The sequence below is a fragment of the Erythrolamprus reginae genome, chromosome 6, assembly GCF_031021105.1.
Source record: "Erythrolamprus reginae isolate rEryReg1 chromosome 6, rEryReg1.hap1, whole genome shotgun sequence".
Classification (NCBI taxonomy): Eukaryota; Metazoa; Chordata; class Lepidosauria; order Squamata; family Dipsadidae; genus Erythrolamprus; species Erythrolamprus reginae.
This window is the reverse complement of record NC_091955.1, coordinates 65804233-65831941: the sequence shown is the minus strand read 5'-3', so window position 1 is coordinate 65831941 and position 27709 is coordinate 65804233. Positions and strand designations below refer to the sequence as shown.

At 41.0% G+C, this 27709-nt stretch overlaps 1 protein-coding gene across 4 annotated transcripts in view; it reads left to right on the top strand.

Annotated features, from left to right (window-relative positions):
* The window catches only part of SYNGR1 (synaptogyrin 1), a 41564-nt gene extending 23216 nt beyond the window's left edge, over nt 1–18348 (top strand). Inside the window, exons 2-5 of one of the 4 annotated variants that reach the window (XM_070756140.1) lie at nt 962–1093; nt 5738–5975; nt 12888–13033; nt 17330–18348. In XM_070756140.1, coding sequence (XP_070612241.1) covers nt 962–1093; nt 5738–5975; nt 12888–13033; nt 17330–17545 — 732 coding nt within the window. In that variant the 3' untranslated portion in view covers nt 17546–18348. Of the gene's footprint in view, nt 1–961; nt 1094–5737; nt 5976–12887; nt 13034–16046 lie in introns of all 4 variants that reach the window. The other 3 variants (XM_070756141.1, XM_070756142.1, XM_070756143.1) reach the window with 3 other exon arrangements.
* Nucleotides 18349–27709: the final 9361 nt, after the last annotated feature.

Genomic DNA, 27709 nt, shown 5'->3' with positions numbered 1-27709 from the left:
CACACCATAATTGGGATCGTTTTCTTCCACAGCTAATAAGGCTCTTTATTGTCCCTAAACTATAACATCAGTTAGACATCTTTTAGTTTTATTAGTAAGGTTTTAGCGTGGAAGTGATTCATAAGAAAAGGTATATAGTGTTCCCTCGATTTTCGCGGGTTCGAACTTCGCGAAAAGTCTATACCACGGTTTTTAAAAAATATTAATTTAAAAATATTAATTAAAAAATACTTTGCGGGTTTTCCCCCCTATACCACGGTTTTTCCCACCCGATGATGTCATATGTCATCGCCAAACTTTCATCTGCTTTTAATATTTTTTTTTTTAATAAACTTTAATAAATAAACATGGTAATAATCTAAATGATTGCTAAGGGAATGGAAAATTGCAATTTAGGGGTTTAAAGTTTTAAGAGAAGGCTTGTGATACTGTTCATAGCCAAAAATATTGCATTTACTTCCGCATCTCTACTTCGCGGAAATTTGACTTTCACGGGCGGTCTCGGAACGCATCTCCCGTGAAAAGCGAGGGAACACTGTACTGATGTTTTTATTGATTGCTCCATGGTTAGAGGTTGTCTAATAAAGTACCGTATTTCTCAAGCTTGGCCTGTTTAAGATGTGTGACTTCCAGCATGTTTTAAATCTTAAAAATATTGATATAACTTTAAACATGTGGCTCGTCATTTTTTATACCATAATAGTTTATTTTAAAATATTTTAAATAAAAATAATAAAGGAATTATAAATACTGTTGGTTATTGAAAAGTCCAGAGACTAGGCTAGGTAAAGACGGTTCCTTTATTTCAGCTCTTATAGGTAAGTGACAATCAGCAGAATACCGTCTGCTCAACCTGGGGAGAAACCGCTCTTTTTATACATTTGCGGCTCCCGCCAAAAGAGAGCAGCCCGCGTCTCAGCCAATCAGACGCGACTTCCTGTTTCCCGCTTGTCACCCACAGGGGTCCATCCAAGCCAAACCCAGGAGAGAGTGTCTAGCCCCGCATCTGAGCCAATCAGACGCGACTTCCTGTTTCCCGCTTAGACAGCGTTTCCACACGGAACCAACTATTTACAAGGATACAACAGTTATGGTAAACATTTCTGTAAACTGTCATGCATCTTTTCTGAAGTGATCCTTATAAAAGGTAGCCACTATAGACAGCAATGGGCTACAAGCTGGAATGTTAAATTGTGCTTGCCGACATTGCTCGTAAGTTCTTGCGGGGCCAGCGCGATTTTGCTGCTGTACCTGTGGAGGTAGCAAAATTGCTCCCGTGTTTCAACAAGGTTTTATCTGCGGCTCCATGCCTGATTTTGCTACCTCCACAGGTGCAGCAGCAAAATCATGCTGGTCCCGCAAGAACTTATGAGCCACGGCGCCGAGCGCAATTTAGCGTTATGGCTTGTAGCCCACCGCTGACTATAGAGCATAAACATTACATGGTATAGGCCAAATGGTCTGCAGATCACCTTTTTTTGTTCATTTGCATTTCAGTGTTAGGTCCAGGTCCTTACTGGTAATAGGTCAAATATCAGTACAAATATGTTTAATATCTCGCACATAGCTCACACTCACCCCAGCTCTGCAAAAGGGAAAAATGTCCTAAAATGTCACATGACAGTAACATGATCACGTAGAGTTTGACATCTGTGATTTACAGGAATTTCTGTTTTCCCCCCCCCTGTGACAAGTTACACGGAATTGTAACTACAGTGATCCCCCGATTATCGCGAGGGTTCCGTTCCAAGACCCCTCGCGATAATCGATATTTCGGGATGTAGTGGTGCGGAAGTAAAAACACCATCTGCGCATGCGTGCCCCTTTTTCCATGGCCGCACATGCGCAGATGGTGGAGTTTGCGTGTGGGCGGCGGGGAAGACCCTTCGGCCGCCCAACAGCTGATCTGCTCCGCAGCGCGGCAGCAGCGAGGAGCCGAAGATGGGGTTTCCCCGTTGCCCAGGCAACGGGGAAACCCCATCTTCGGCTCCTCGCTGCTGCCGCGCTGCGGAGCAGATGAGCTATTGGGCGGCCGAAGGAACCTTCCCTGGGTCTTCCCGCCGCCCAGGCAAAGGGGAAACCCCAAGATCGCTTGCCGCTTGCCCGTCACCCGCTCGCCCGGCCGCTCGCTTGCCGCCTGCCCGTTCGCCCGCCCGCCCGGCTGCTCGCTTGCCACTCGAGAGCAAGAGGGGGAGAGATAGAGAAAGAGAGAGAAGGAAAGAAAGAGATGAGAGAGGGAGGAAGAGAGTGTGAGAGAGGAAGAAGCAAGATAGAGAAAGAGAGAGAGAAAGAAAGATGAGAAAGGAAGGGAGTGATGTCATCGGGTGGAAAAATCGCGATATAGCGATTCGCAATGATCGGGATCGCGAAACTCGGGGGATCACTGTATAACAAATGAATCGTTATAGGAACTAAAGCTCCTAAATACAGTACAATTTAGGAGACGGCTTAAAGCAGTGAAGGGCTACCAAAATTTTTACTACCACACTGTGGGCGTGGCTTATGCAGGACGCCCAGCATTTTCTTTCAACATCTTTCAGTGCAAATTGGGTACTCTGGGGTGGAGCTCCATTTTTGCTACCCCTCTTACCCCCCCCCCCTCCGTCCGGGCAGTAGCCCACCCCCTGGTTTAAAGTATACTTGTTACAGTTTTAGTACTTTCCATTTTGTTTTTAAATACTTCAAATGTACAGCTATTAGAATGTATTATTTAGAAAAATTGTGTGGCTATTCATCTTGAATGCATAGCTCTGGGTGGTTCACAGCAAACCACAAAAATAGATTTTAAAAAGGTAAATATAATATACTGCCAATGCAACTATGCCTATCTTGTATGATATTGATATATTCCGGGAGGTCACCTTGACCTATCTGAATGGACAGTGTGTGTGTGTGTGTGCGTGTGTATATCAAAATGATGATTTTGCTCATAAATAAACATCTGATTAAAGTAGAGATAGGTGATTGAGGATGATGATTACTTTTGAAAAAATTACCTTCCATTTAGAAATAAAAATTAAGGAAACCATGATGCAGATTTAACCAAGGTATCATATGTTAGTTTTCAAATGGGAAATATTTGCAATTCTTGATTAATATAATTCTATCGCACAAGAACAACTACAGGATATTTGGAAAATGAGCAGGCTTTCAAAACTTGCTGCGCTTCTGTGTACAAGGTTAAATTCTGCAGTTGAATGCAGAGGTCTGAATGGAATTATCTTACAGTGTGTCTATGGAGATTCTCAGTCATCCAGGTCATGGTTCTTGAAAAAGCACCTTTGGGATATCTTACAATGTATTTTGGAAACACATTTTCCTCTGCCTAGTGAACATCAGTATGTTTACCAAAGGATTTATACATTCTTGTGTTTAGAGCATGAAAAACTATTGTGATAGAGCAGAGGATAAGGAAATCAGCAACAGATAGGTAATGAGATTCCCTGAATCATTCTGAAGGATAGATGTGAACTCTACCTTTAGCTGGTTCTTATATTACGACTATCTTGGTGTTATGTAAACACCATGCAGCGGTAATAAATACATTTGGAAAAACAGGAAGAAGAAGAAGTCTGAAGAAATGACTTAATGAATGAACAACAAAAGTATAATTGAACAAGTAAATGAAAAGTCAAGAATGCTAATGATGGAATATAATTTCCAAATGTTTCATGTATTTTTTCATGATTTGAAAAAAATAAGGAATTTTAAATATTATTATTATTATTATTATTATTATTATTATTATTATTATTATTTATTAAATTTGTATGCCACCCCTCTCCGCAGACTCGGGGTGGTTCACAACAGCAACAGAAAAACAGTGTAAAATACAAATTCAATAATTAGAAAGTAAAAACCCATAATTTAAAAAACATTCACACAACATACCATACATAAACAGTATAGGCCTGGGGAAGATATTTCAATTCCCCCATGCCTGACAACAGAGGTGGGTCTTAAGGAGTTTGCGAAAGGCAAGGAGGGTGGGGGCTGTTCTAATCTCAGGGGGGAGCTGGTTCCAGAGGGTCGGGGCCGCCACAGAGAAGGCTCTTCCCCTGGGACCCGCCAAACGACATTGTTTGGTCGACGGGACCCGGAGAAGGCCAACTCTGTGGGACCTAATCGGTCGCTGGGATTCGTGCGGCAGAAGGCGGTCCCGGAGATATTCTGGTCCGATGCTATGAAGGGCTTTATAGGTCAAGACCAACACTTTGAATTGTGACTGGAAATTGATCGGCAACCAATGCAGACTGCGGAGTGTTGGTGTAACATGGGCATACCTTGGGAAGCCCATGATTGCTCTCGCAGCTGCATTCTGCACGATCTGAAGTTTCCGAACACTTTTCAAAGGTAGCCACTTTTCAAAGTTCAAATGATGTACATATGCAATATTCTAGATATGGGATTTATAAAGCCTTACTAAGATCACATTTAGAATACAGCACCCAATTTTGATAACCAAATTGTAAAAAACAGATATTGAGACTCTGGAAATAATGCAGAAAGGAAGCAACAAAGATGATTAGGGGTCTGGAGGCTAAAACATATGATGAATGGTTGTAGGAATTGGGTTTGTCTAGTCTAGTGAAAAGAAGGGGTGACAAGATAGCAGTGTTCTAATATTTGAGGGGCTGCCATGAAGAAGAGGGAGTGAACCTATCTTCCAAACAACCAGAAGGCAAGACAAGAAGTAATGGGTGAGAACTAATGAAGGAGAGAAGCAGCCTAGAACTAAGGAGAAATTTCCAACTTGTCTTCAGAAGTTATGGATGTTTCATCACTGGAAGCTTTCAAGAAGGGACTGGACAGCCACTTGTCTGAAATGGTATAGTGTCTCCTGCTTCAGCAGGGGGTTGGTCTAGAGCAGTGTTTCTCAACCTTGGCAACTTGAAGATATTTGGACTTCAACTCCCAGAATTCCCCAGCCAGCATCCGCTGGCTGGGGAATTCTGGGAGTTGAAGTCCAAATATCTTCAAGTTGCCAAGGTTGGGAAACACTGGTCTAGAGCAGTGGTCCCCAACGTTTTTTCCACCAGGGACCAGTTTCAGCAAGGCAATTTTTCTATGGCCCGGTGGGGGCGGAAAGGGGTGTGGTTGGGGGCGGGATTAAGCATGGGGATGCTGGTCCTTCCCGCCCCTCTTTCCCGCCATCGCCCTGTGGCCGGCAGAACCTGCCTCCCAAACCCTCTTGCCCGGCGGCAGGTGAAGCGCTGGAGGGAGGGGGTCAGGTCGGCCCTCCTGCCTCCCCCCCCAGTCAAAAATGCAAAGGTGTGCCACGGCAGAAGCCAAAAGAGGCTTGAGCCTCCCGGTCCTTCCCGCCCCTCTGTCCCGTCCATCGCCCTGTGGCCGGCAGAACCTGCCTCCCGAGGCCTCTTTCCCAGCGGGAGATGAAGCACTAGAGGGAGGGGGCGGCGGCAGGAGGACTGGCAGCTGCTGACTCCACGGACCGGTGCAACATGCCCCGCGGCCCGGTACTGGTCCGCGGCCCGGTGGTTGGGGACCCCTGGTCTAGAGGACCTCCAAGGTCCCTTCCAACTCTGTTATTCTCTTATATGACAGCCTAAGTGGATGGATGGTTTGTGATGATATAAATCACTAGATCTAAAGTTCTTAGGGCTGCTCCTTTGATCTGGTTGCTAAGTGTCAACACCAACCTGACGATCCATAACCAGCCTGCCTCAGGTGGGTTTTGTATTTGTATAATGAATTCTTTTCTCACTTTTCTGTATCCCAGCTTTTTTCCATTGTTGTGTTCGGCTGTATTGTGAATGAAGGCTATATCAACCAACCGGACACGTCAGAACAGTTCTGCATCTACAATCGCAACCAGAATGCCTGCAACTATGGTATCACCGTGGGAGTCCTCACCTTCCTCACCTGCCTTCTTTACTTAGCCCTAGATGTCTACTTCCCGCAGATTAGCAGTGTCAAGGATCGCAAGAAAGCTGTGCTTTCAGACATTGGAGTATCTGGTGAGTTTCTGGTGAATGTATACGGGTTTCTACAGGGACAGTGTGTATGCTTGTTGGCGAATACGGATCCTGCCTTACATCTGTATACATGATTTAAATGGCTTTTTATTAATCAGAGATGGAGTTGTATTGCTTTGGAAACTGCTTTATTAAGGAAACCGCTCACTGATTCAGATTGAAAGCATTTTTTTTTTGTTCTCTTGCATCATCTTGCTTATCTTTTCTCCTATTCTTAATTTCACCGGTTTTATTCTTTTTAGTTTAAATTAATTAATTAACTGAATAGAAGGTGTTGCCTTTGCTGTGATGGAGGGTGGCTGTCATGCAGGGTGTCCTCTGTCTATGGAGAATCTCAGTGCAGATGAGGATTCTGGAAAATTAGGGCCCTCTATTGATAGAGTCATGTAGCTGCTTTTCCTTAACATTCAGAAATGCATAAATAAAAGTAATCAGAAGGATTCTTGGCACCACTTCTTAAAAAAGAAAAAATGTTTCTAGAAATATCTTGTTGAAGGGAAAGCTGTTGGATGTACTGTACAGTGTTCCCTCGATTTTTGCGGGGGATGCGTTCCGGGACCGCCCGCGAAAGTCAAATTTCCGCAAAGTAGAGATGCGGAAGTAAATACACCATTTTTGGCTACGGACAGTATCACAAGCCTTCCCTTAACACTTTAAACCCCTAAATTACCATTTCCCATTCCCTTAACAACCATTTAGTCACCATTATTACTGGTACTCACCATTGAATAAGACACTTAGTGATCCTGATATTTATAAACATAATTATTTATTAACAATAATTATTTTTTTGGTTATTTATTTGCAAAATTTATGAGTTTGGCGATGGCGTTTGATGTCATCGGGTGGGAAAAACCGTGGTATAGAAAAAAACCCACAAAGTATTTTTTAATTAATATTTTTTGAAAAAACGTGGTATAGGCTATTCGCGAAGTTCGAACCCGCAAAAATCGAGGGAACACTAATGGAGAAAGGGAAAACCCACTTTCAGATATTATCTATAATATTGTGATATGCTAGCTTTATAGCTCCCCTGTTTTCCTTATAAGCTCAATTGGGCTTTTAAGTGCACGGCAATAAGACCAAGCGCTTATTTAAGGATTAAAATAATAATAAGACAGGGTCTTATTTTTGGGAAAACTTGATAGTCGGTCTTTCAAATTATTAACTTTCCACCAGTGAAGGACTGCAAAATTTTTTACTACCACACTGTGGGCGTGGCTTATTGTGTGGGTGTGGGTTGATGGTCATGTGACCAGGGATGGCTTAAAGGTCATGCGACTGGGTGGGATTGGCTTACTGACCAAGGTAAGTTTTCAAATAGGTGCTTGGACTCTTTTTCAGTTGATTAAGTCACATTATTTGAATAGCCACAAAAAGGACAAATGATAGCATTATTTGTTGAGGAGCACAGTAACATTTTAAGTTTTGCACTAGACCCACAAGGTTCAGTATGATAACAGATTAGGCAAGTAGCTCAATTTTCTTTAATTGCTATAAAAGTTCAGTTCTACATAATGATTAAAATGATTAAAGCATTTATGGGTAAAAACATACTATTTTAAAAGTAATTAAGGATCATACTAGAGAAGGAAGGACAATAAAAAAACTATTAAGTATTCAATAAATAGTGCATAAGCTTACTACCCCCCAACCCATGGAGGCAGCAGCCCACCACTGCTTTCCACCAAATAAATATTAATACTAAAGCAAGCTAATTCCAAATTAAACTAAAAAGATGCCACCGCCATTTGTTTGGGCTCTAAAGGGTACACTAAGACTCAAAATCTTCTCTACTTCTTATGAAACTGAAGACCAAATTAAAAGGAATTGGGTCTGGCTTATGCAGGCTGTAATCGGCTTAGGAGAGTGATCTGTCCCTACAGAGAATATTCTGTGAGAGCACAAGCCAGGAGCTTTGAACCAGCAATATCCATGGGTGGGTGGGTGTCAAAATGTGCAAGATGGTGAATACAGAGTCTAAGATCCAACATGGAGATATTGCTGTTCTGAACTAGAATTTTTTTTAAAAAAAAAAAAACCTCTTGTTTTAAGCCATCCTTTAATTCAGGGGTGGGCAATTAATTTTGCCGTGGGGCCGCATAAGAAATTGGGATGGTTTTAGAGGGACAGATTAATATAATTAACTCAGTTCTACCCAATACACTATATTATTAGGTAGAACTGAATTAATTATATTATAATTTAAAATTATAAATTATAATTATAAATTATGTTATCTTATCTTATATCATATCTTATCTTATCTTATCTTATATTACATTACATTATATATATTATATATTATATTATATATATTATAATTAATAAATTAGTTGCCCACCCCTTCCTTCCTTCCTCAATTTATTTCTCTTTCCTTCCTTCCTTCCAACCTCCGCGGGCTGGTCACAGACAACGGGCAGGCTGCATCCGGCCCGTGGGCTGCCCTTTGCCCAGGTCTGCTTTAATTGGTCTCATTGTTCTACTCAGCTATTTCAAGTGTGGTTCCAAAGCAAATTGATATATAAACCTTAAACTTATTTAAGTCACTTTTATTTCAGTGACTTTCTACACATGAATTACACATCTTTCTTAAAAACATATTTTTCCTGAGATGCTGATTTGTTCCTACAGTTCTTTCAAGCATCATAATTTGCTATTGCTAGTAATTGTCTCCAATTGTTTCTGCCTTTCTGGTATGCCTGGGCATAGTGGGCACACTAGGGGTCTGCTCAATTAAATGTTGTTATCTCGTGGTGCCAAAGGGGGGGTAGAACAACATTCCTCTAGACACACATAAGCCCCAATGCTTCAAGCTGCCTGGAAGCCTCTTAAGACCTGGCCCTTTTCCCAGGCCTGACGTTAGGAGCCCCAACAAGTTTTTAGGAGTGTTATTTATGTGGTTTTGTGTTGGCAACTTAATGAAACATTAACCTTTCTTCGGAGAGGAGCGACATACAAATCTAATAAATTATTATTTTTTATTATTATTATTATTATCATCATCATCATCATCATTATCATCATCATTATTATTAAAAATTAAAATTTCCTAGAGGTTTTTGGAGTCAAAGAGCCTAGAATTCAATAAATAAATCTGACAAAGCAACAGTTATCCAGTGGTCAGAGTTATTCGGTGAATTATTTTTCACAATTGTGGGGGTTAAATGTTATTTTTATAGGTGAGAAGTGATTCCATAATAATTTTTTCCTTCAAGGAAGCCTTCTCTGAAAAGGTTCAAGCATGAGCTAAAGCAGTCTAACATTAACATTAACATCTGGGTCGCTTGGACCCACAGAATCCTACCCCTGCTCCTGTGTTTTCAGAGAAAATAAAGCACATTGCTGTTCTAGAGCATGAGGCATCCCTTCTCTTCCATTGACATGGAGATTGTTTCTACAGTATTGCCATCCTTAGAAGTGGCTTTTCCTCCCTCCTCCCATTCAATCATGGAAATTGCCTGCCATTCCTTCATTCTTCTTGTAGATTGAGAAGTCCCCGCAGTTTTATTGACAGAGTTTTTCAGAAGTGATTTGTCATTGCCTCCTACCTAGGGCTGAGAGAAAGTGACTAGTTCAAGGTCACCCAGGTATCTTTCTGCCTAAAGCAAGATTAGAACTCGCAATCTCTTACTTTCTAGACTGATGTTTTAACCACTACACCAAATAGCTCTGTAAGATGGCACGATTTGATTATAAATCCATTAAGGTGTAATATTTAGGTGCATCTGTTAATGATGTCAGGATAGAAAAGAACAGCCAGTGAGATATTTGCTTAATGCTGCTCATTTTTGTTTTGTTATACAGTGATCCCTCGATTTCCGCGGGGGTTGCGTTCTGAGACCGCCCGCGAAAGTCAAATTTCCGCGAAGTAGAGATGCGGAAGTAAAAACACCATTTTTGGCTATGGACAGCCAAAAACTACCCCCGCGCACCCTTTTCCAAGGCCGCGCAAGGAGCCAGGCTTGAAGTTGGGGGCGAGGAGCGATGAAAGTGCGGAGGCCGGCAAAGATTGTTTTGAATGTCGGTCGCCCCAGCCCCCCCTGCGCCTCCGGCCCCCTCGCCGCTCCCGCCCGATCCACCCCTCTCACCGGCTTTCTTGGGGCACGGGTCCTCCTGCAGCAGTGCTGGTGGCTACGGCTTCTCGGCCTCATTCGGCCGCTAGCCACTCTGAGCGCTTTGAGAATGCCCGCCCCGCCCCTCTCGCAGTCCCTTAGCTGAGAGTGCTTTCATCCCAGCTGTCAGCGAGTGGGCTGCAGGAGAGGTGGGGCAGGCGTTCTCACAGAGAGAGAGCAACAGAGAGAGAGAGATAGAAAGGAGAGCAGGAGAGAGAGAGTGAGAGAGAGAGAGAGAGCAAGAGGGGGGGAGAGTGGAAGGTAGAGAGAGAGAGAGAAATGATAGAAAAAAGGGGAGAAAAAAAAGAGAAATGAGAAAATGATTGAAGCAGAGAATGACAGGAAAGAGAGAGAAAGAGAGAGAGAAGTGACTCTTGGTGATGATGTATGACGTCATCGGGTGGGAAAAAACGTGGTATAGAAAAAAAACCACGGAGTATTTTTTAATTAATATTTTTCGAAAAACCATGGTATAGCCATTTTGCGAAGTTTGAACCCGCAAAAATCAAGGGATCACTGTACTTTGTTTCTTCTATGTTAGCAAATTCTGATGGAAATGCTACATAAATAATGGAAGAAAGGAAATATATTTTAGAGTTATTACTCGAGTTCTCTTAGCGATGTTTACATAAAAGCAAAACTTAATAATTGAAAAACTGTGTTTCAAGGCAATCAGAGTCAGTTTAATTCTTATTTCTGCTTTGACACAGAATGAGGCCAAAATCACGTTGTTCTCTCCCACCCCCAATGTAAAACTGCAGGAATAATAACTCTGCCTGCCATATGGAATCATTTACAGAGATTCCTTTTGATACTGAGACCTTCAACAATCCACCACTCCCTTCAAGATAGGGCTCTTTCTACACCTGTCCTCCTTCTCAGCTGACTTGTGGTCCATTATATAGTTTAGTTCCGCAGAATTGCTACAATTCAAGAATAAGTGAGCAAGTGACTCCACTGTTGTGAGGCCAGGAGATATATTTGTACAATGGAAATGAACTTACTCTTAATGAATAAACCTTGCCATTCCATAGCATGTTCTTCACTTAGGGCAGAACTGAATGTTAACCCAATAAACTTGATTGCTGGGTAAATGAATATATATCCTCTCCCCTGTTGTTCCTTTTCCTAAAATCCTCTGCAATACAGCTACATTCAGTTGAAAAGAAAAAGATGCTATTGCTGCTGGCTTGCAAAGCATAAAAGAGGAGAAAGAATACCAGGATGTGTATTTGTGTGTGTAGAATTCGACAAGTGCGACCATGATTTTCTTTCCTTTAAAAAAATTTTTTTTAATTAAAATATATACATTAAAAACAAAACATATAAACAATTAGGACAAACAATTGTAGATACACAAAAAAAAAGAAAAAAAAAGAATATTCAATTAAATTAAATTGTACATATCCATTAAACACAATGTCTACTTGGTCATTTTTACTGCTATTACAGACAATTATATTTTTAAAAAGAATTAATTCCGGTTATTTAATTTGCATGCATATTTGTTTTGCTTTCAACCGCCTTGGATCAATCAATATTACAATAACAATATTACAATATCTCTGGTGTGGGTTTGTGTGTGTAGAATTTGACAAGTGCGACCACAATTTTCTTTGCTAAGCAAGTCACCCCCAATGTTATGATCTTTTTGCCATGGTTGTTAAGCAAATCACAACGTCATTAAGTGAATCCAACTTCCCTATTTTGCTTTTTGGAAGCCAATCAGGAAGGATGCAATTGGCAACCACATGATGCTGGGATGTTGCAATTGTCATAAATATGTAATAATTACCAAGCATCCAAATTTTAATCCTATGATTATAGGAATGCTGCAATGGCTGTAAGCTCAAGGATTGATCATAAGTCACTTTTCCCATTGTCATTGTAACTTCATATGGTTGCTAAATGAATGGTAGTAAATCAAGGGCTATCTGTATGGAGAACAGCAAGAGGAGTTACTATACTATCCACCAATTGTACATGGGGATCTTGAGCAGAAAGAGAAGGCAAAACCCTCCCTTTCCCCTTGATCCCCAACAAATGATATCCAAGGGAATCCTGCCTGCCTCAACCAACAGAGAGGCGGCACTTGCACATCCGTTTCAATAACCACTGATACACTTGGTATCCAGGAATCAATTTAATCTCGCAAATTTGGGAAAAGTAAGGCTTGGAAATAGTATATTTGGATTTAACTTGCAATTCTGCCGTATCAGTCCCAGCGACCTATTAGGTCCCACAGAGTTGGCCTTCTCCAGGTCCTGTCAAACAGACAATGTCCCTTGGCGGGAACCAGGGGAAGAGCCTTCTCTGTGGGGGCCCCGGCCCTCTGGAATCAGCTCCCCCTGGAGATTCGCATTGCCCCCACCCTCCTTGCCTTCCGTAAGAGTCTTAAGACTCACCTATGTCGCCAGGCTTAGGGCAATTAGATCTCAGCCCCTTGGCCAACGAAATGAGATATATGTTGTATGATTGAACTGGTATGATTGTTTTTAAATATTGGATTTTTAGATTGTAATTTTAAATTTAATTAGATTTGCCGTTGTACTGTGCTGTGAGCCGCCCCGAATCCTCGGAGAAGGGCGGCATACAAATCTAATTAATTAAATAAATAAATAAAAGTAAATTCCATGCTGTAAAGAACTGGAATTTATCCCAATCTGCAAATCACTTTGAGATGTTTTAGGGGAAAAATTCTGAACACAGATGAGAATTAAAATTCATGGCTTTGTATTCTTTCATCCCTCTCTCTTGTTTCAATGGCAATGTCTCATAGGCTTTTGGGCGTTTCTCTGGTTTGTCGGTTTTTGTTTCTTGGCTGACCAATGGCGTGTTTCGAAGAAAGAGGATATTCCGCTGAATGAAGGATCGGATGCAGCCCGTGCAGCCATTGCCTTCTCTTTTTTCTCCATCTTCACCTGGGTAAGTTATACAGTTATAAGCATCTTCAGTGCAGGGGTAGCCTCCAGACACCGGCACATCACTTCCACTGCTTCGCTGAGTGGACATGGGGTGGAGATGTACAGCTGAGTATCATCAGTGTACTGATGGTAACTCACCCCATGCCCTTGGATGATCTCACCCAACGGTTTCATGTAGATATTGAACAGCAGAGGGGAGAGGACCGACCCCTGAGGAACCCCACACGGTAGGGACCTAGGAGTCGACCTCTGACCCCCTGCTAACACCGACTGCGACCGACCACAGAGGTAGGAGGAGAACCACCGTAAAACGGTGCCTCCCACTCCCAACCCCTCCAGTTGGCGCAGAAGGATACCATGGTCGATGGTATCGAAAGCCACTGAGAGGTCAAGAAGCACCAGGACAGAGGATAAACCCCTGTCCCGGGCCCGCCAGAGATCATCCATCAGCGTGATGAAAGCAGTTTCCGTGCTGTAGCCGGGTCTGAATCCTGACTGCCGAGGGTCTAGATAATCGGCTTCTTCCAAGGACCGCTGGAGTTTGAGCGCCACCACCTTCTCAACAACCTTCCCCATAAAGGGAAGGTTGGAGACAGGACAGTAGTTGTTGAATACGGCTGGGTCCAGGGAAGGCTTCTTGAGGAGGGGGCGCACAAGTGCCTCCTTGTACGGAGCTGGAAAGGACCCCTCCCTCAGAGAAGCGTTGGTAATGAAGTGATCATCTGTGCATGCGCAGAAGCCTTTGTGCATGCGCAGACGGTTCCTTGCCAGCTGCTTTCAAGGAGCAGTGACCTGAGGACTGGTTTGGGGGCATGGCCAGCCAACCATGGCTGCTGGTTTGGCGAGCGGGGGAAAATTCCTGCCACTGGTTCAGGCGAACTGGTCTAAACCGGCAGCAACCTTTTTCTCCTTGGGTGCCAAAAGAGCATGTGCACACACTATCAGGTATGCGTGAATGTCCGCAACCCATAATTCAATGCCTGGGGAGGGCGAAAACAGCCTCTCCCACCCCCCAAAGGCCCTCTGGAGGCCGGAAATGGCCTGTTTCCCAACTTCTGGTGGGCCCAGTAGGCTCATGTTTCACAAACACCCCCCAGGCTCCAAAGGCTTCCATGGGGCCGGGGGAGGGTAAAAATACTCTCCCTATTCACCCGGAGGCTCTCTGGAAGCCAAAAACACCCCCCCAGAGCCTCTGTGCGAGCCAAAAATCAGCTGGCCGGCACACACATGCACGTTGGAGCTGAGCTACGGCAACGGTTTGTGTGCCAGCAGATATGTCTCCGCGTGCCACCTGTGTTGACTTAGCACTATCTTTTCCCCCTTTATAAATATGAGAAGCAGCGTAGAAAATTTTAGATAAATAAAATCATTGTTAAAATAGTTAGATATAATAACTAAAACAAACTAGATTTGCCATTTCTATAATGTGAATGAGACTGCATCATATTTTGTCCATCTATAAATATTCATTTAATGTCTTTAAATTTAAAATTATCCAGAGTTTGATTGGTAGATTACAAAAAAGAATATTATATCTCTGATAATGGAAGGAACAAAAAGTGAAGAGTAGATTACAATTGACACTGATTACTGGCCTGATACAGGCTTATATTACAATTTAGAGATGTATTGTCACAAAGCATATGTGCCTCATATATTGTCACATGGTGAGAATTTGAACGAACTGCAAGAAAGCTATTACCGTACAAGATTATTGCTTTTCATAGAGAAGAAGAGAATTCTTTACTATTTATTGTTGTCGACATTTAAATCTAACCACATATTACTGTTCCTTTGGAAAAGAAATGCAAAAGAAAAACAAAAAATGAAAGGCTGAGAGACAACCTAGAATAGTACAGAATACTATTTTATCGAAAAGAAATTCCTATACTTGTTGATGTAGTCGATTTTTATTTTAGTTATCCTGTTTTATATTTTTTTGAATCCTGAAATAAGCACTTGGCCTTACTGCCATGCACTCAAAAACCCGATTGGGTTTATTATCAGAGGATATCTTATTTTGGGGGGAAACAGGGTAGAAACAAAGCCTCAGAAGGGTTGGTTTTTCTTTGGCATTTTACGAAATCCTTTCCTCCTGGGTTTTGGTATTTGTTTTCTTACAGATGCTGTTTAAATGTTAGACTGCCACTCCTAAAACAGGGGCCATGACTTTTCTTCCCAGCCTTTTGGAGGACTGTTGGAGGTTGCATAGTGATTCTGTCATATAATTTCCATCAAAACATTTTTGCGGGGATTAGAGTGGTAACGGAAAAACTGGGAGAAGCAAACTGCTCCCTTCCCCCTCACTAATCTTCCCAAACATTCTGAAATTTTGCCATTTAAATCTGGCCACTTTGTTGGCAAAGCTCAGTGGTTTTATCTGGGGATGCTGTCCTGGAGGGCTGTGGTTACCCCCATCTAGTGCTGCTTATTGCTTTTAACATTGGCAACACTGGTAGAAGAGACTATTTGTAACTCAAGGGTTGAACTGAGCTTGGTGTCTTAGAATACCATCAAGCTCACAGGGCACCAAGGACCCCATCGTTGACAGCTTTTAATCCTGGGATGGATTGAGTCCTTTTCTGGTCCAAACAGGAAAAAAAATGTCTATTTTATTTATTTATTTTATTTATTTATTTTGTCCAATACACAATAATACACAATGAAGGTTATAGAGGATATAGTAGAGAAGAAATACGAGATATAGGAGAGACTATAGGACAGGGGACGGAAGGCACTCTAGTGCGCTTATGTATGCCCCTTACTGACCTCTTAGGAATCTGGAGAGGTCAACCGTGGATAGTCTAAGGGTAAAATGTTGGGTAATGAGTTTCTACAGGAGAAATTTGCTGTCAATTGAAAGCCTTTATTATAAATACCGCCATTTTAGATTTCTCTTCTGCTTAAGGGATATTAGCATCCAGCTGTTTTTCCCATGTTATCTTTAATTTCAATAAGGCCTTGAATTCACGTCGTGTCTAATGCCCTTTGTCCACCCTATTCTTTTCCCACAGAGCTTCCTGACTTTTCTGGCCTTTCGCAGACTTGGAGAAATTACATTTCAGGAAGAATACAACACACTGTTTCCTAATTCTTCACCAGTTCTCCCCTAAACTTGGGTGCATAAAATTGACATATCAGAGAGAAAATGTTTAGAGCAAATATTTCTGTTGCGTAAAGTGCAAGGAAGGAAGAAAACAGGATAAAATAGGGCAGGTCCAGCAAATAAACAGCATATTTTGGGGAAGAAGGAAAATTCTAGCAACTTTGAGATACTTAAGGAAATATTTGAGGTTGCCTTCTTTTGAAGCCTCAAATAGTTGAAAGTAGAATATGCCCTATTCAATTTCTTTTCTTTTGCTTCTTTTTCTACCCTCAGTTCTAGATAACACCACTGTGCCTTTTTGGTTGACTTGGTTAACAACTTTAACGCTAATGACAAAATGTGTTTTCCATTCCTGCTCACCCCCATATTGCCACAACTTGCTCTTCTGTTGTATAACCTACATGTTGATGGTATCAGAAGGCAGTTTAGAAACTTGAGACAGCTTTCCACACTCTTTCTTCAGCATTATTACTAAAGACTATTTCACAAATAAGAGATTCATGACGGGGCTGGACCTCTTATAACCCCTACTTTGATTAATCTTGAAAATATGGTTTGCTTTTATTTCTACTTGTTAGCTTCCATAGATCTCCAGAACTAATAGAGGTGGAGTTGTATGGATATGAGATGTCCCTGGAAAGGTGATATTGTTTCAAACTCTACCTCCATAGCCCAGTCTGCATTGAAAAGCTTGGCTGCACAACCTTGTGTGAGCCTTATGTTACCTGTCTCAGGTATATGAATATGAAATACTGAATACAAAAGAGGGCCGATTAATGCTTTCCACATACTTGACCTGGCCTTGTTGGGTTTGGATATGCTAAAAAAAAAAAACACCACTCCAGAACCATATCTTCTATTGTAGCTTTATTTTCGCCAGTCTTTTATCCAAGTAAATAAGCCATAGGATCTCTCCTAAAAGTTTATTCTTCCCTTGCTTATTCTGCAATTTCTCTCTTGAGCTCGCTTGTCTTGGTAAGCTGTACCAGATCATCTGGTCTTCAGAATGTATTTGCATTTAATTAAGTAATTGCAACATGTCTCTTTCCCTAATTTATGTCTTGTGCACTAACCATTATTAACACAGCTTCTATTTGTTTCTTCCTGGTATGTTTCTTTCTTTTGTTTTTGTTTTTCCATCCCGTTTTCCAAAATCTCCCCCATGCTGTCCCGTATCCTCCCTTATTAAAGGTGGGCCAGGCTTTTCTGGCATTCCAGCGATATCAACTTGGAGCGGATTCAGCCCTCTTCTCCCAGGACTACACAGATCCAAGCCAGGAGGCCGGCATGCCTTATGCACCCTACACAAACGAGGATACCACAGATAGCATGGCGCCCTACCAGCAGCCGCCTTCCGCAGATGCTTTTGATGATGGGACACAGGGGTATCAAACTCAAGACTACTGAAAGCTGTTGGAAACCTCCTACTTCCCTTCCCTCTGCCCACTCTTTTCTGCCACTGAGAAGTCAGCGTGCAAAGCAGACCAGAGCAACAGGTGACTCTTGGCCAGTTCTGGCCTTCTAGGTTCTCTTTTTTTTTAATTTCTTCTTTACAGAAAATGCCTCCTCCTCCTCCGGAATTCTCCATCGTAACTAGATTGCTTATTGCAAAACATTTTATTATTTGTGGTTGCAGTGATAGATTGTATGGGAAGCTCAAGCTGTCTTTCAGAGGGAAAGAATCTCAAGATGCTGTTTGTGGAAAGCATAAAAAGAATGTGGATGAATACTGGTTAAAATGCCAGTGCATAAATGTAAGTGCTGAAAAATGAGAATAAGAACTAGGCAGGTGAGTAGAGCATCCTATAAATGAGTAGTGAGAAAGGGCAGGCAAAGGTCAATGCTGTACATAGCAGCAAGGAAAATATAGAGATGGCAAGCAGAAAAGGATCTCGGGTAGGTGAGAATGGAATCATAAAGTGTTGGATGTGGAATCTACAATAATCCAGATAGGATTTGATAATAGGGAGGTTTTAAAATATCCTGGATTTTTGTGAAACACTAAAATGTTTTGTTTTGTGCACTCTGTTATTATTATTATTATTTATTATTTTACTTTTATCTGCTTCAGGTTGATAATATGTGGTTCCCTTCACAAACTGTTCCAATGTTTGATTTCTTGTGACTGTTTTTTTGGAGAATTGAGAAGTATTACATGAGTCTCTGATCAAGTTTAAAAAGTAAAATGTTAAATACAGGCTGAAAAACGAGACACAGAGTGATTACATTTGTTTCTGAATATGAGGTAGCTGTTTACAACAGAATCACATCTGTTAAATGTACTGTAGGCTAAACCAAATCTGATGGACTGGCTTTGTGTAGTTGACAAAACAGCATATAATAATAATAATAATAATAATTATTATTATTATTTATTAGATTTGTATGCCGCCCCTCTCCGGAGACTTGGAGCGGCTCACAACAACAAAACAGTACAAATCCAATAGTTAAAAACAATTTAAAACCCTTAATATAAAAAAACAGTCATACATCTCATATAAGCCATATGTAAAGCGGAAATGGCCCAGGGGAATCAGGAGTTTTAAGGAGTTTGCGAAAGGCAAGGAGGGTGGGGGCAATCCTAATCTCCGGGGGGAGTTGGTTCCCGAGGGTTGGAGCCACCACAGAGAAGGGTCTTCCCCTGGGTCCTGCCAGACGACATTGTTTCGTCGACGGGACCCGGAGAAGGCCAACTCTGTGGGACCTAACTGGTCGCTGGGATTCGTGCGGCAGAAGGCAGTCCCGGACATATTCTGGTCCGATGCCATGAAGGGCTTTATAGGTCATAACCAACACTTTGAATTGTGACCGGAAACTGATCGGCAACCAATGCAGACTGCAGAGTGTTGGTGTGACATGGGCATATGAGAAGAGGCCCAGTCACAATCCATAAAATTTAAAGTAACTAAATGACTGACATATTCATTCCGTTATTTTTTTTCACCAAAATGGTTTATGAAAACAAATATGCAAATTATGAGTTGTTAAGGAATGATACAACATTCTAACTCCAGAATAATGACCATGAAATTTCCTTAAAATTCAGACTCATAGTTAATAGATTGTCATCAGGATTATATTGTGCAAATAACAATTCAGTTGGAAAAATAATGAGTGCCAATAACGGTCTGAAAAATCCTGTGATAACACAACCATATTGAGATGTAATTCAAGTACCACTGAACAAAATTACCTGTATCAGTGGTCAATCCTCTTTTATAGGATTTTTTTTTTAAAAAAAGGTAATTTCCAATTGAAGAAATGCCAATGCTGATAATATTATAGTGAGTAGAGGAACTCCAATGAGGAAAGGACATACAAATAAGGAAAATAGCTCTGAATAAGACTGTACTTCTGCCCAAAATGTTATATGGAACACAGTGTTGGGTATGTCAGGAGAAACATAAAAATAACTTCAATGCAATGCAAATGAATTACTGAAGACACGTAGGAGGTAAAGCATGGTCAAGAGTGAATAGATAGAAAATGAATGTGGATTGAATACAAAAGTGAGTCACCAGTATTGAACAAAAGAAATACAGTGTTCCCTCGATTTTCGCGGGGGATGCGTTCCGAGACTGCCCACGAAAGTTGAATTTCCGCGAAGTAGAGATGCGGAAGTAAATACACTATTTTTGGCTATGAACAGTATCACAAGCCTTCCCATAACGCTTTAAACCCCTAAATTGCAATTTCCCATTCCCTTAGCAACCATTTAGATTATTACTCACCATGTTTGTTTATTAAAGTTTATTAAAAAAAACATTTATTAAAGGCAGATGAAAGTTTGGCGATGACATATGATGTCATCAGGCGGGAAAAACCGTGGTATAGGGAAAAAACCCCGTGAAGTATTTTTTTTAATTAATATTTTTGAAAAACCGTGTTATAGACTTTTTGCGAAGTTCAAACCCGCGAAAATCGAGGGAACACTGTATATTGAAATGGCTTGATCCTCTTAAAAAGAAGGAATGAAGATTGATTTGCAGACTAAGTACATGAAGAAAGAGTATATTGAGAGGAAGGGGAGGACCAAGACACTCATGCAGAAGGAAACTCAAATTCTCCTAAAGAGAGAAGTTTATTTTTCTTATCTCATGCCTTAACTTTCTTCAGTGTACTATTTTTTGTTTCTTTACTGCACTGTTCATTATGTTTATTAACGCAAAAAGGAATAGTGTGATGGATACATAATGTATGTATACTATTCATATATTCATGATTCAAGCAATTAATAGGATAAATAAGGAACAAGTGATACAAGTCTAATCAGACAAAGGGTTATTCAGAAGTAAATTCCATCTCTTTCAATGGGACTTGCTCTGGGGAATTGTGTCCAGAAGTTTAAACATATTTATTCATGAATTTCTAAAGAAAAGTGCTCGGACCAAATGTTGTCTGGAAACCACATTCATTGTATTAAATGATAAGAAAACATTAACATTTTGTATAGAGTGTAACAAAACAGAATTCTTCTATCTTTTAAGCTCATTTACAGTAGTCAGAGCTAAGAAAATACCATTAGGTTGTATACCAAGAACATTTGTAAAAATGCTCATCTATTCTTAGTGGTACGTTACCCAAAGTAACTCCCAAAGTTATTGATTTGCAAGTTGCTAGTACAAATATCTACCCGTCTCTCCTTAGCCATCTCTTTATGCAGCAAACTTTTAATGGCCATTTCTCCTCTAAAGGAAACCATAGAATTATTTTCATTTAAATGGTTTGCCTTAAGTTTACAAAGATCACAAGATTTAATGGGATAAGCCTGTTGCTAAGAAATACAACACACTAAGCCAAAAGTGAAGATGCAGTATTCAGTCTCAATACTTCGCTAAATTCCAAAATCATATTTACTTAATTGTATGTCAGGGAGTCAAAGATGGATCTTTGTCATGATGGCTGTGAGCGATAGGACCTGTAGATCAGATTGCCTTTATTCAGATATACATACCTACAGATAATCTTCCCAAAATAACAGCAGTACATCATCAGGGCCACTGTATAAAATAAGGCAATATAGTGTTCCCTCGATTTTAGCGGGGGATGCATTCCGAGACTGCCCGCGAAAGTCGAATTTCCGCGAAGTAGAGATGCGGAAGTAAATACACTATTTTTGGCTATGAACAGTATCACAAGCCTTCCCGTAACACTTTAAACCCATAAATTGCAATTTTCCATTCCCTTAGCAACCATTTAGATTATTACTCACCATGTTTAGTTATTAAAGTTTATTAAAAAATATATTTATTAAAGGCAGATGAAAGTTTGGCAATGACATATGACGTCATCGGGCGGGAAAAACCGTGGTATAGGGAAAAAGCCCGCAAAGTATTTTTTAATTAATATTTTTAAAAAACCGTGGTATAGACATTTCGCGAAGTTTGAATCAAGGGAACACTGTACAGCATTTGAAATGCCATTTGACTATGGGCAAGACCTGACAAAACGTGCAAGATGGCAGACACAGTATTATTATTATTTTTTAATATGGAAAGTCAAGGGCATACAAAAGCACAGGACCTGGATCCCAACATTACACCTGCCTTCTTGTGGATATTGACTTCTCTCCCCAGTGGACATTGTGGTTTTTGACCTTCTCTGCTTTTATCAAGCTGGTATAAACAGAGTTCTTGCACAGAGAGGGGGAAAAAAAATCTCCATATAATTAGTTCAGGCTTTGAAAGCAGAGAGCAATGAAAAGAAAAGAAACACACGCTGTGGAGTTTGATCTTTCCCTCGTGTGTGGCTTGTTATGATGGTTTTTGTATGTAGGGTGACTTCAGAATGTTTTCTATGGTCTATTTTTCTCTAGAGATACACTCTGAAGTGGGTGTGGCTACTACGCAGCATTAAGAGGATCTGATTTGTAGCAGGGATCTCCAACCTTGGCAACTTTAAAACTTGTGGACTTCCAACTCATAGAGTTCCTCAGCCAGCAAAGCAATTTTGGGAGTTGAAGTCCACAAGTCTTCAAGTTGCCAAGGTTGGCGACCCCTGATCTATAGCACTAAAGCACAAAGAACTTGGTCCTCTTATGGTTCCAGGTGAAAGCAATACCTTATAGGCTTGAGAGGGAGGGATTCTCTTTCAAAGCTTCTGTTACTGATGTAGCCTTATATTTAGGTACATGGGAAAAGGGAGGAGGGGGTTCTTACTAAATCAGGCCAGGGATGCTTGATTATAGAATTGAATGAGGGGATAGAAAATCTAGTGGTATAGCATTAAAAAGCTTTGTGGATGTCACTTACATGCATTCATGTCAAGTTCACCTAGCAAAAACAACAAGCGGGTTTTGGCTTTGGTAGGACAGGTCAATCTACCTTAAACTCTCTACAGTAGTACCTCTAGATACGAGCTGCTCCACATGCGAGTATTCCAAGTTACGAGCCAGGAAGGGAGAGAAATTTCTGTTCCAGATCCGAGCTCAAATTCGGGATACGACCTGAGCGTCCACTAGGTGGCGCAAGAATCCTTGCTTCTGGTTATCTCGGAGGGGAAAAACAAAGTCTAAAGCCATTTGTTCCAGATACGAGTTGTTCGACATACAAGCTCCCTTCTGGAACGAATTAAACTCGTATCTAGAGGTACTACTGTATTTACAAACCAAACTCTAAATTCTTGTAGTAGTGGACATTAATTCATGCCACTTTTCTTTTCCCATATAGATATAGTTTTAAATCCAAATAGGAACTTACCTCAGCCATTCAGTAACTATTACAAAGTCTAGAAAGAGGCACACCTGAAAATGTTAGGTCATTTCTGTCATCCTGCAAACCAGGATAGCAGTTAAGGGTATTCAATATTTCACTTTAAAATAAACGTTATAGTCTTAGATCTGGGTATGCCAATGTCTGTCTTAAAACTTTTTTTCTTACAAAAAAGTTCAATAATGATTCTCTTTGTGTTCTTTTTTGAAACATTTTTCTGCTTCGTTCAAAGAGGATCGGATGTCAGTTTGGCTTACTTCCATTTAATTCCATTTAATTGAACATACCCACGCAGTAACACTGGCTACTACATAATAAAAGCCTTTTATGTGAACAGTAAAAGGATTTTCTGTAAAAACGTCCACCATCAAGGGAGACCTTTTGGCTACCCAGAAGCTATATTATTTATTTAAATATTTATATGGCTGCCCAATTTGCAAAAATGCAACTCCGGGCAACCAATAACCATAAAATAAATAGTAATCCTCTCTGATAAAGGCCCTGAAACAATAACAATTCACAAAATTGGGGCATAACAATATGTATTTTCTGCCTCCCCAGGAAGAGTTACCTCACTGAACTCAGCATTGTGATGATTGCTCTTTGCTAGACCAGTGGAAGGAATCTTTGCATTAATTTCCGACACAATATTGCAGCCATTTATTTCATTCTGAATTATAAAGCAACTGAATTAGTTTCCACATAAAACGGGAGGAATGGATAACACTTATGCGTAGAGGTCGTGCTCAATGAGTTGTCACTTAACTTGGCTTCCTAGCAGATGGCTCTGCCTCTTTAGAACCACACGTATGCCCTTTACGCTAATGTATTTCCTTGTAGGGCAATTCTAGTGTAATTTGGCTGCTTGACCTAATGTGAAACAGCTTGGAAATATAATACTGGCCTGAAACACCGCATTATGTTTCTGAAGTATCGGTTGTTATCTTCCTCAGATTTTAATCGTTCAGAGAGAATATAAGCCATATAAATTTTGACAATTAGATTGATCAGCATTTAGGGATCTCCTTGTTTAATCTTTCTTTATATTTGCACAATTTGCAGAGAGAAAGAAATATGACCTTGACAGAAATTTGCAAACTCCATTACCAAAGCAATGAGGGGTGAAGTAAATAGTATTTGGCTCAGGTAGACATCTCCCTAATTCATTGGAGTGTAAGAAGGAGGAAGGTAAAGTACAATCAGGCTTGCAAGATTCTGTTATTATAGTCACCCACAACAAAAGCAATTTTAGCCTATCTGTAGAATTGATTTCCTAATCTGTTCTACCTGGGAAGGTTGAAAGCCCCCAAAGTAAATATCCATCATCCAGATAAAGAAGATCGCTAGGCAACAGTGTAGGTTCTTTACTGAGGTGAGTTTTCTTATAACTATGAGGCTAATGGTTCATAAAGGTTGGCTTTAATTTTTTGGTTTTAATTTGCCCACAAATAGGGAAGTACTTGCATACATATCTCACCTGAAGGCCATTATTATTTTGATATCCAGTCCAATTATTTATTATTGAACACTGAAATCAAATTAATGTTTCTCTAACCTTTGTGTTGTCCCCTAGGTTTTTTTTTTCAATAACAGTGGACAATGGTTCTTAGTATTTGATGCTGCTAGATCTCTGTACATTCCCAAGCACGATTTCAGATGCAAAGAAAGATTATTTTGGGGGATCTTATGAAATTAATCTGGAAGAGAGTAAGAAATCATATGCCAGTTCATTTTACATCATGCAATACATACAGTTCTGACAATCTCTTTGTCCCAGAATCATTGACTCAGGATTATATCCTTAATCTATTGCATTACTGCCCTTGTATAGTATATATAAATATATTATATATAAAGATGTATAATATAGAACTCTATATACCCACATATACACATATGTGGCAACGAAAGAGTGGCTTGCTCCATACAGGATTCCCCCAAATGTTCAGTGAATTCTTAGCTCCACTCATTTTATCCTATTCAGTGTATCTCCTATCAACTAATAGAAGAAACCCTGACCTCTTGGCCCCTCTGTTTATGGCGTCCTATATGTTTGTGGTTATTTAAAAAAACACACAAGTGAAGGTGATAATTACTGATATCAATAAAATTGTTAAATTGTACATTGTAACAGGAGTGCTGTGAAATTTTCATTATCTCTGTTCTGTCTGGGTCCCCCCAGACGCCAACACCAACCAAAAAGAGTAGCCAGACACACTGGTAAAAAGCAAAGGCAGTTTATATAATTCAAAGCAAACACAGGTAACAAAAACTGTTCTTACAGACAGGAACACGATGAAGCTTCACAGAGGTTTCACGAAGGCCAGGCAATAAAACAGGATGCTTGCTGGCAAAAACAACACTGGAGATAATAAAACCCACGCCTCCCCCAAGTCTTCCAGACTTCTAGGCCACAAGCCAAGATCAGAGACGCCAAGAATCGAAGCAAGGTCACAGGACTCCCAGTTGATAACTCTCCACAAGACTGTAAGGGCGGCCCTGCCTTTTCAATCCTGCTGAGGAGAACCACACCCAAACCCAGCTGTTGCCAATTCAGGGATGGAAATATCTTTCTAATTGGCCCCTTCTTTGAGCTGCACGTCTCTGCCTCATGTCTATTATAGCCTGTGCGTCTTCATCCAATGAATCCAGGCTACTAGCTGGGGAGAGCCCCCCCCCCGGGGGTCTCAGGCTGCTCTCCCTCCTCCTCTTCCTGGCGTTCCTCTCCCCCGTCTGCCTGGTCCTCCCCCTCCTGGTCACTGTCCTCCTCTGGGCATGGATCCGGTAGAGCTCCAGCCGGTCCCCGAGGAGCCTCAGGCTGAATCACAACAATCTCAAGTTTATTATCTTAGTTCAAATGACTTGTGCATGACTTGTGGCCTCAAGGCCACATGCAGCCCCTGAAAACTTTGAAACAGTCCCCAGAAACCTTTCAAAAACTGTTACAGAATTGTAATCTTTAAGGTGACAGGCAATCATTTTGATTCATGGATGGCAAGTGTATTGGTGGTTATTGAAACAGATGTCCATGTGCCGCCTCTATGTTGGTTGAGGCAGGCAGGATTCCCCTGGGTACCATTTGTTGGGGGTCAAAGGGAAAGGGGGGGGTTTGCCTTCTCTTTATACTCAAGATCCCCATGGACAATTGGTGGGCCACTATGTGACACAGAATGCTGGACTTGATGGGCTTTGGCCCAATTCAGCATGGCTCTTCTTATCTTCTTATGGCACTAAAAATGAAATAAATTTTAATCATATTCATTAGATGTACTGTATACCCCACCCTTCCTCCAGGAGCTGAAGCCTGCATATACAGTACTACTACCTTTTATTTTATTCTTCTGTAGAGTAAATTGGGGTGAAAGTAATGGCTGGTCAAACTTACCCAGTGAGTATCTGGTGGGAAAGTCGGCTTGAATCAGTAGTGTACCAAATCAACATGCTAAGTGTCACAGCTCAGCCCTGCTCTCACCGTTTCTGAAAATTTAACCAGCGGTTCTTGCAAGCTGGTACAAGCCAGTTCCACTCCACCTCTGGCTTGAATCCAGATCTCTCATATCTTAGCTCAACACCTTCATCTCTTCACTTAACTGGTTCTACAGTCTGTTTCCGCCAACCTTGTCTGACTTTTGAAGCAGGCCCTAAGGAAAAAGTGGCTCTTGATGTGAGAAAAGATGCATAATCTTACTTTTATGTGATTTTTAAAACCCAACCTGAAAGCTTTTCAGGGCAAAACTAAAATGTCCTTTGTTTTCTGAGAAAACGGGGAGAGAACCAAGAGCACCCAGCCACAGGTCTGGTTTCTCATGTGGCTTATACCAGCCAGCAAGTGACATAAAAAGGACTTCTCAAGGCAGAAAGGGGGCTGCTAAGGTGGGATGATGACGTGTCATTTCCCCCCCCCCCCGGGGGTTCTGAGTGCTAGCGGGGTCCAGCGCAATTCTGCTACTGCACCTGGACAGTTAGCACCTGCGTGTCCGTGTGCAATTTCACTACCTGCCCAGGTGCAGTAGCAGAATTGTGCTGGACTCCGCTAGCACTCAGAGCCACAGGGTCGAACACACGTCACCCTTCCACCTTAGCAGCCCACCTCTGTCTCAAGGTAACTTAAAACAGTGGCACTTCCATTCAAAGATCTGGCTTCCTGTCTTCACAAGGCAGTTACTTCTAGTCATTATCATGGTGAGCTAATACTTTATACCTGCACTAGCAAACCTTGTCAGCCCATTGTGTGCGGAGGCATTTGGGTACAATCCAAGGGGGAAAAGGTGACAAACCACTGGATTCATTTCATATGATTTTTACAACGGAATGAAACACATTCTTGCTGGGACATTAATACATTTCTATTATTAAGTAATTAGTTCTCGATCTACGACCAACATTGGTAAATAAGACATTTGTCAAGTGAGTTTCACTCCATTTTATTACCTTTCTTGCCATAGTTGTTAAGCGAATCACTGAAAATGTTAAGTTAACACGCTTGTTAAGTGCTAGTGACACGGTTGTTAAAGGAATCTGGATTTTCTGTTGTCAAAAGGTTGTAAACAGTGAACACTGGGGCACTACAACAATCATAACTGAGTCAGTTGCCCAGAATCTGAATTTTGATCATTGTGACCATGGGGATAGTGCAGTGGCCCTAAGTGTGAAAAACAGTCATAATCACTTTTTCCAGTTCCTTTGTCATTTCAAATGATTACTAAACAAACTGTTATAAGTTAAAAGCTACCTGTACTGTATGACACTGAATAGCTAGGGTATTGTAATGACAAAAGCCTTCTCTTACCAATTTCCAAAGCATTTCAGCAAGTTCACAGCCAGCTGGTTGATCTACTAGCCCAGAGGTCTTCAAACTTGG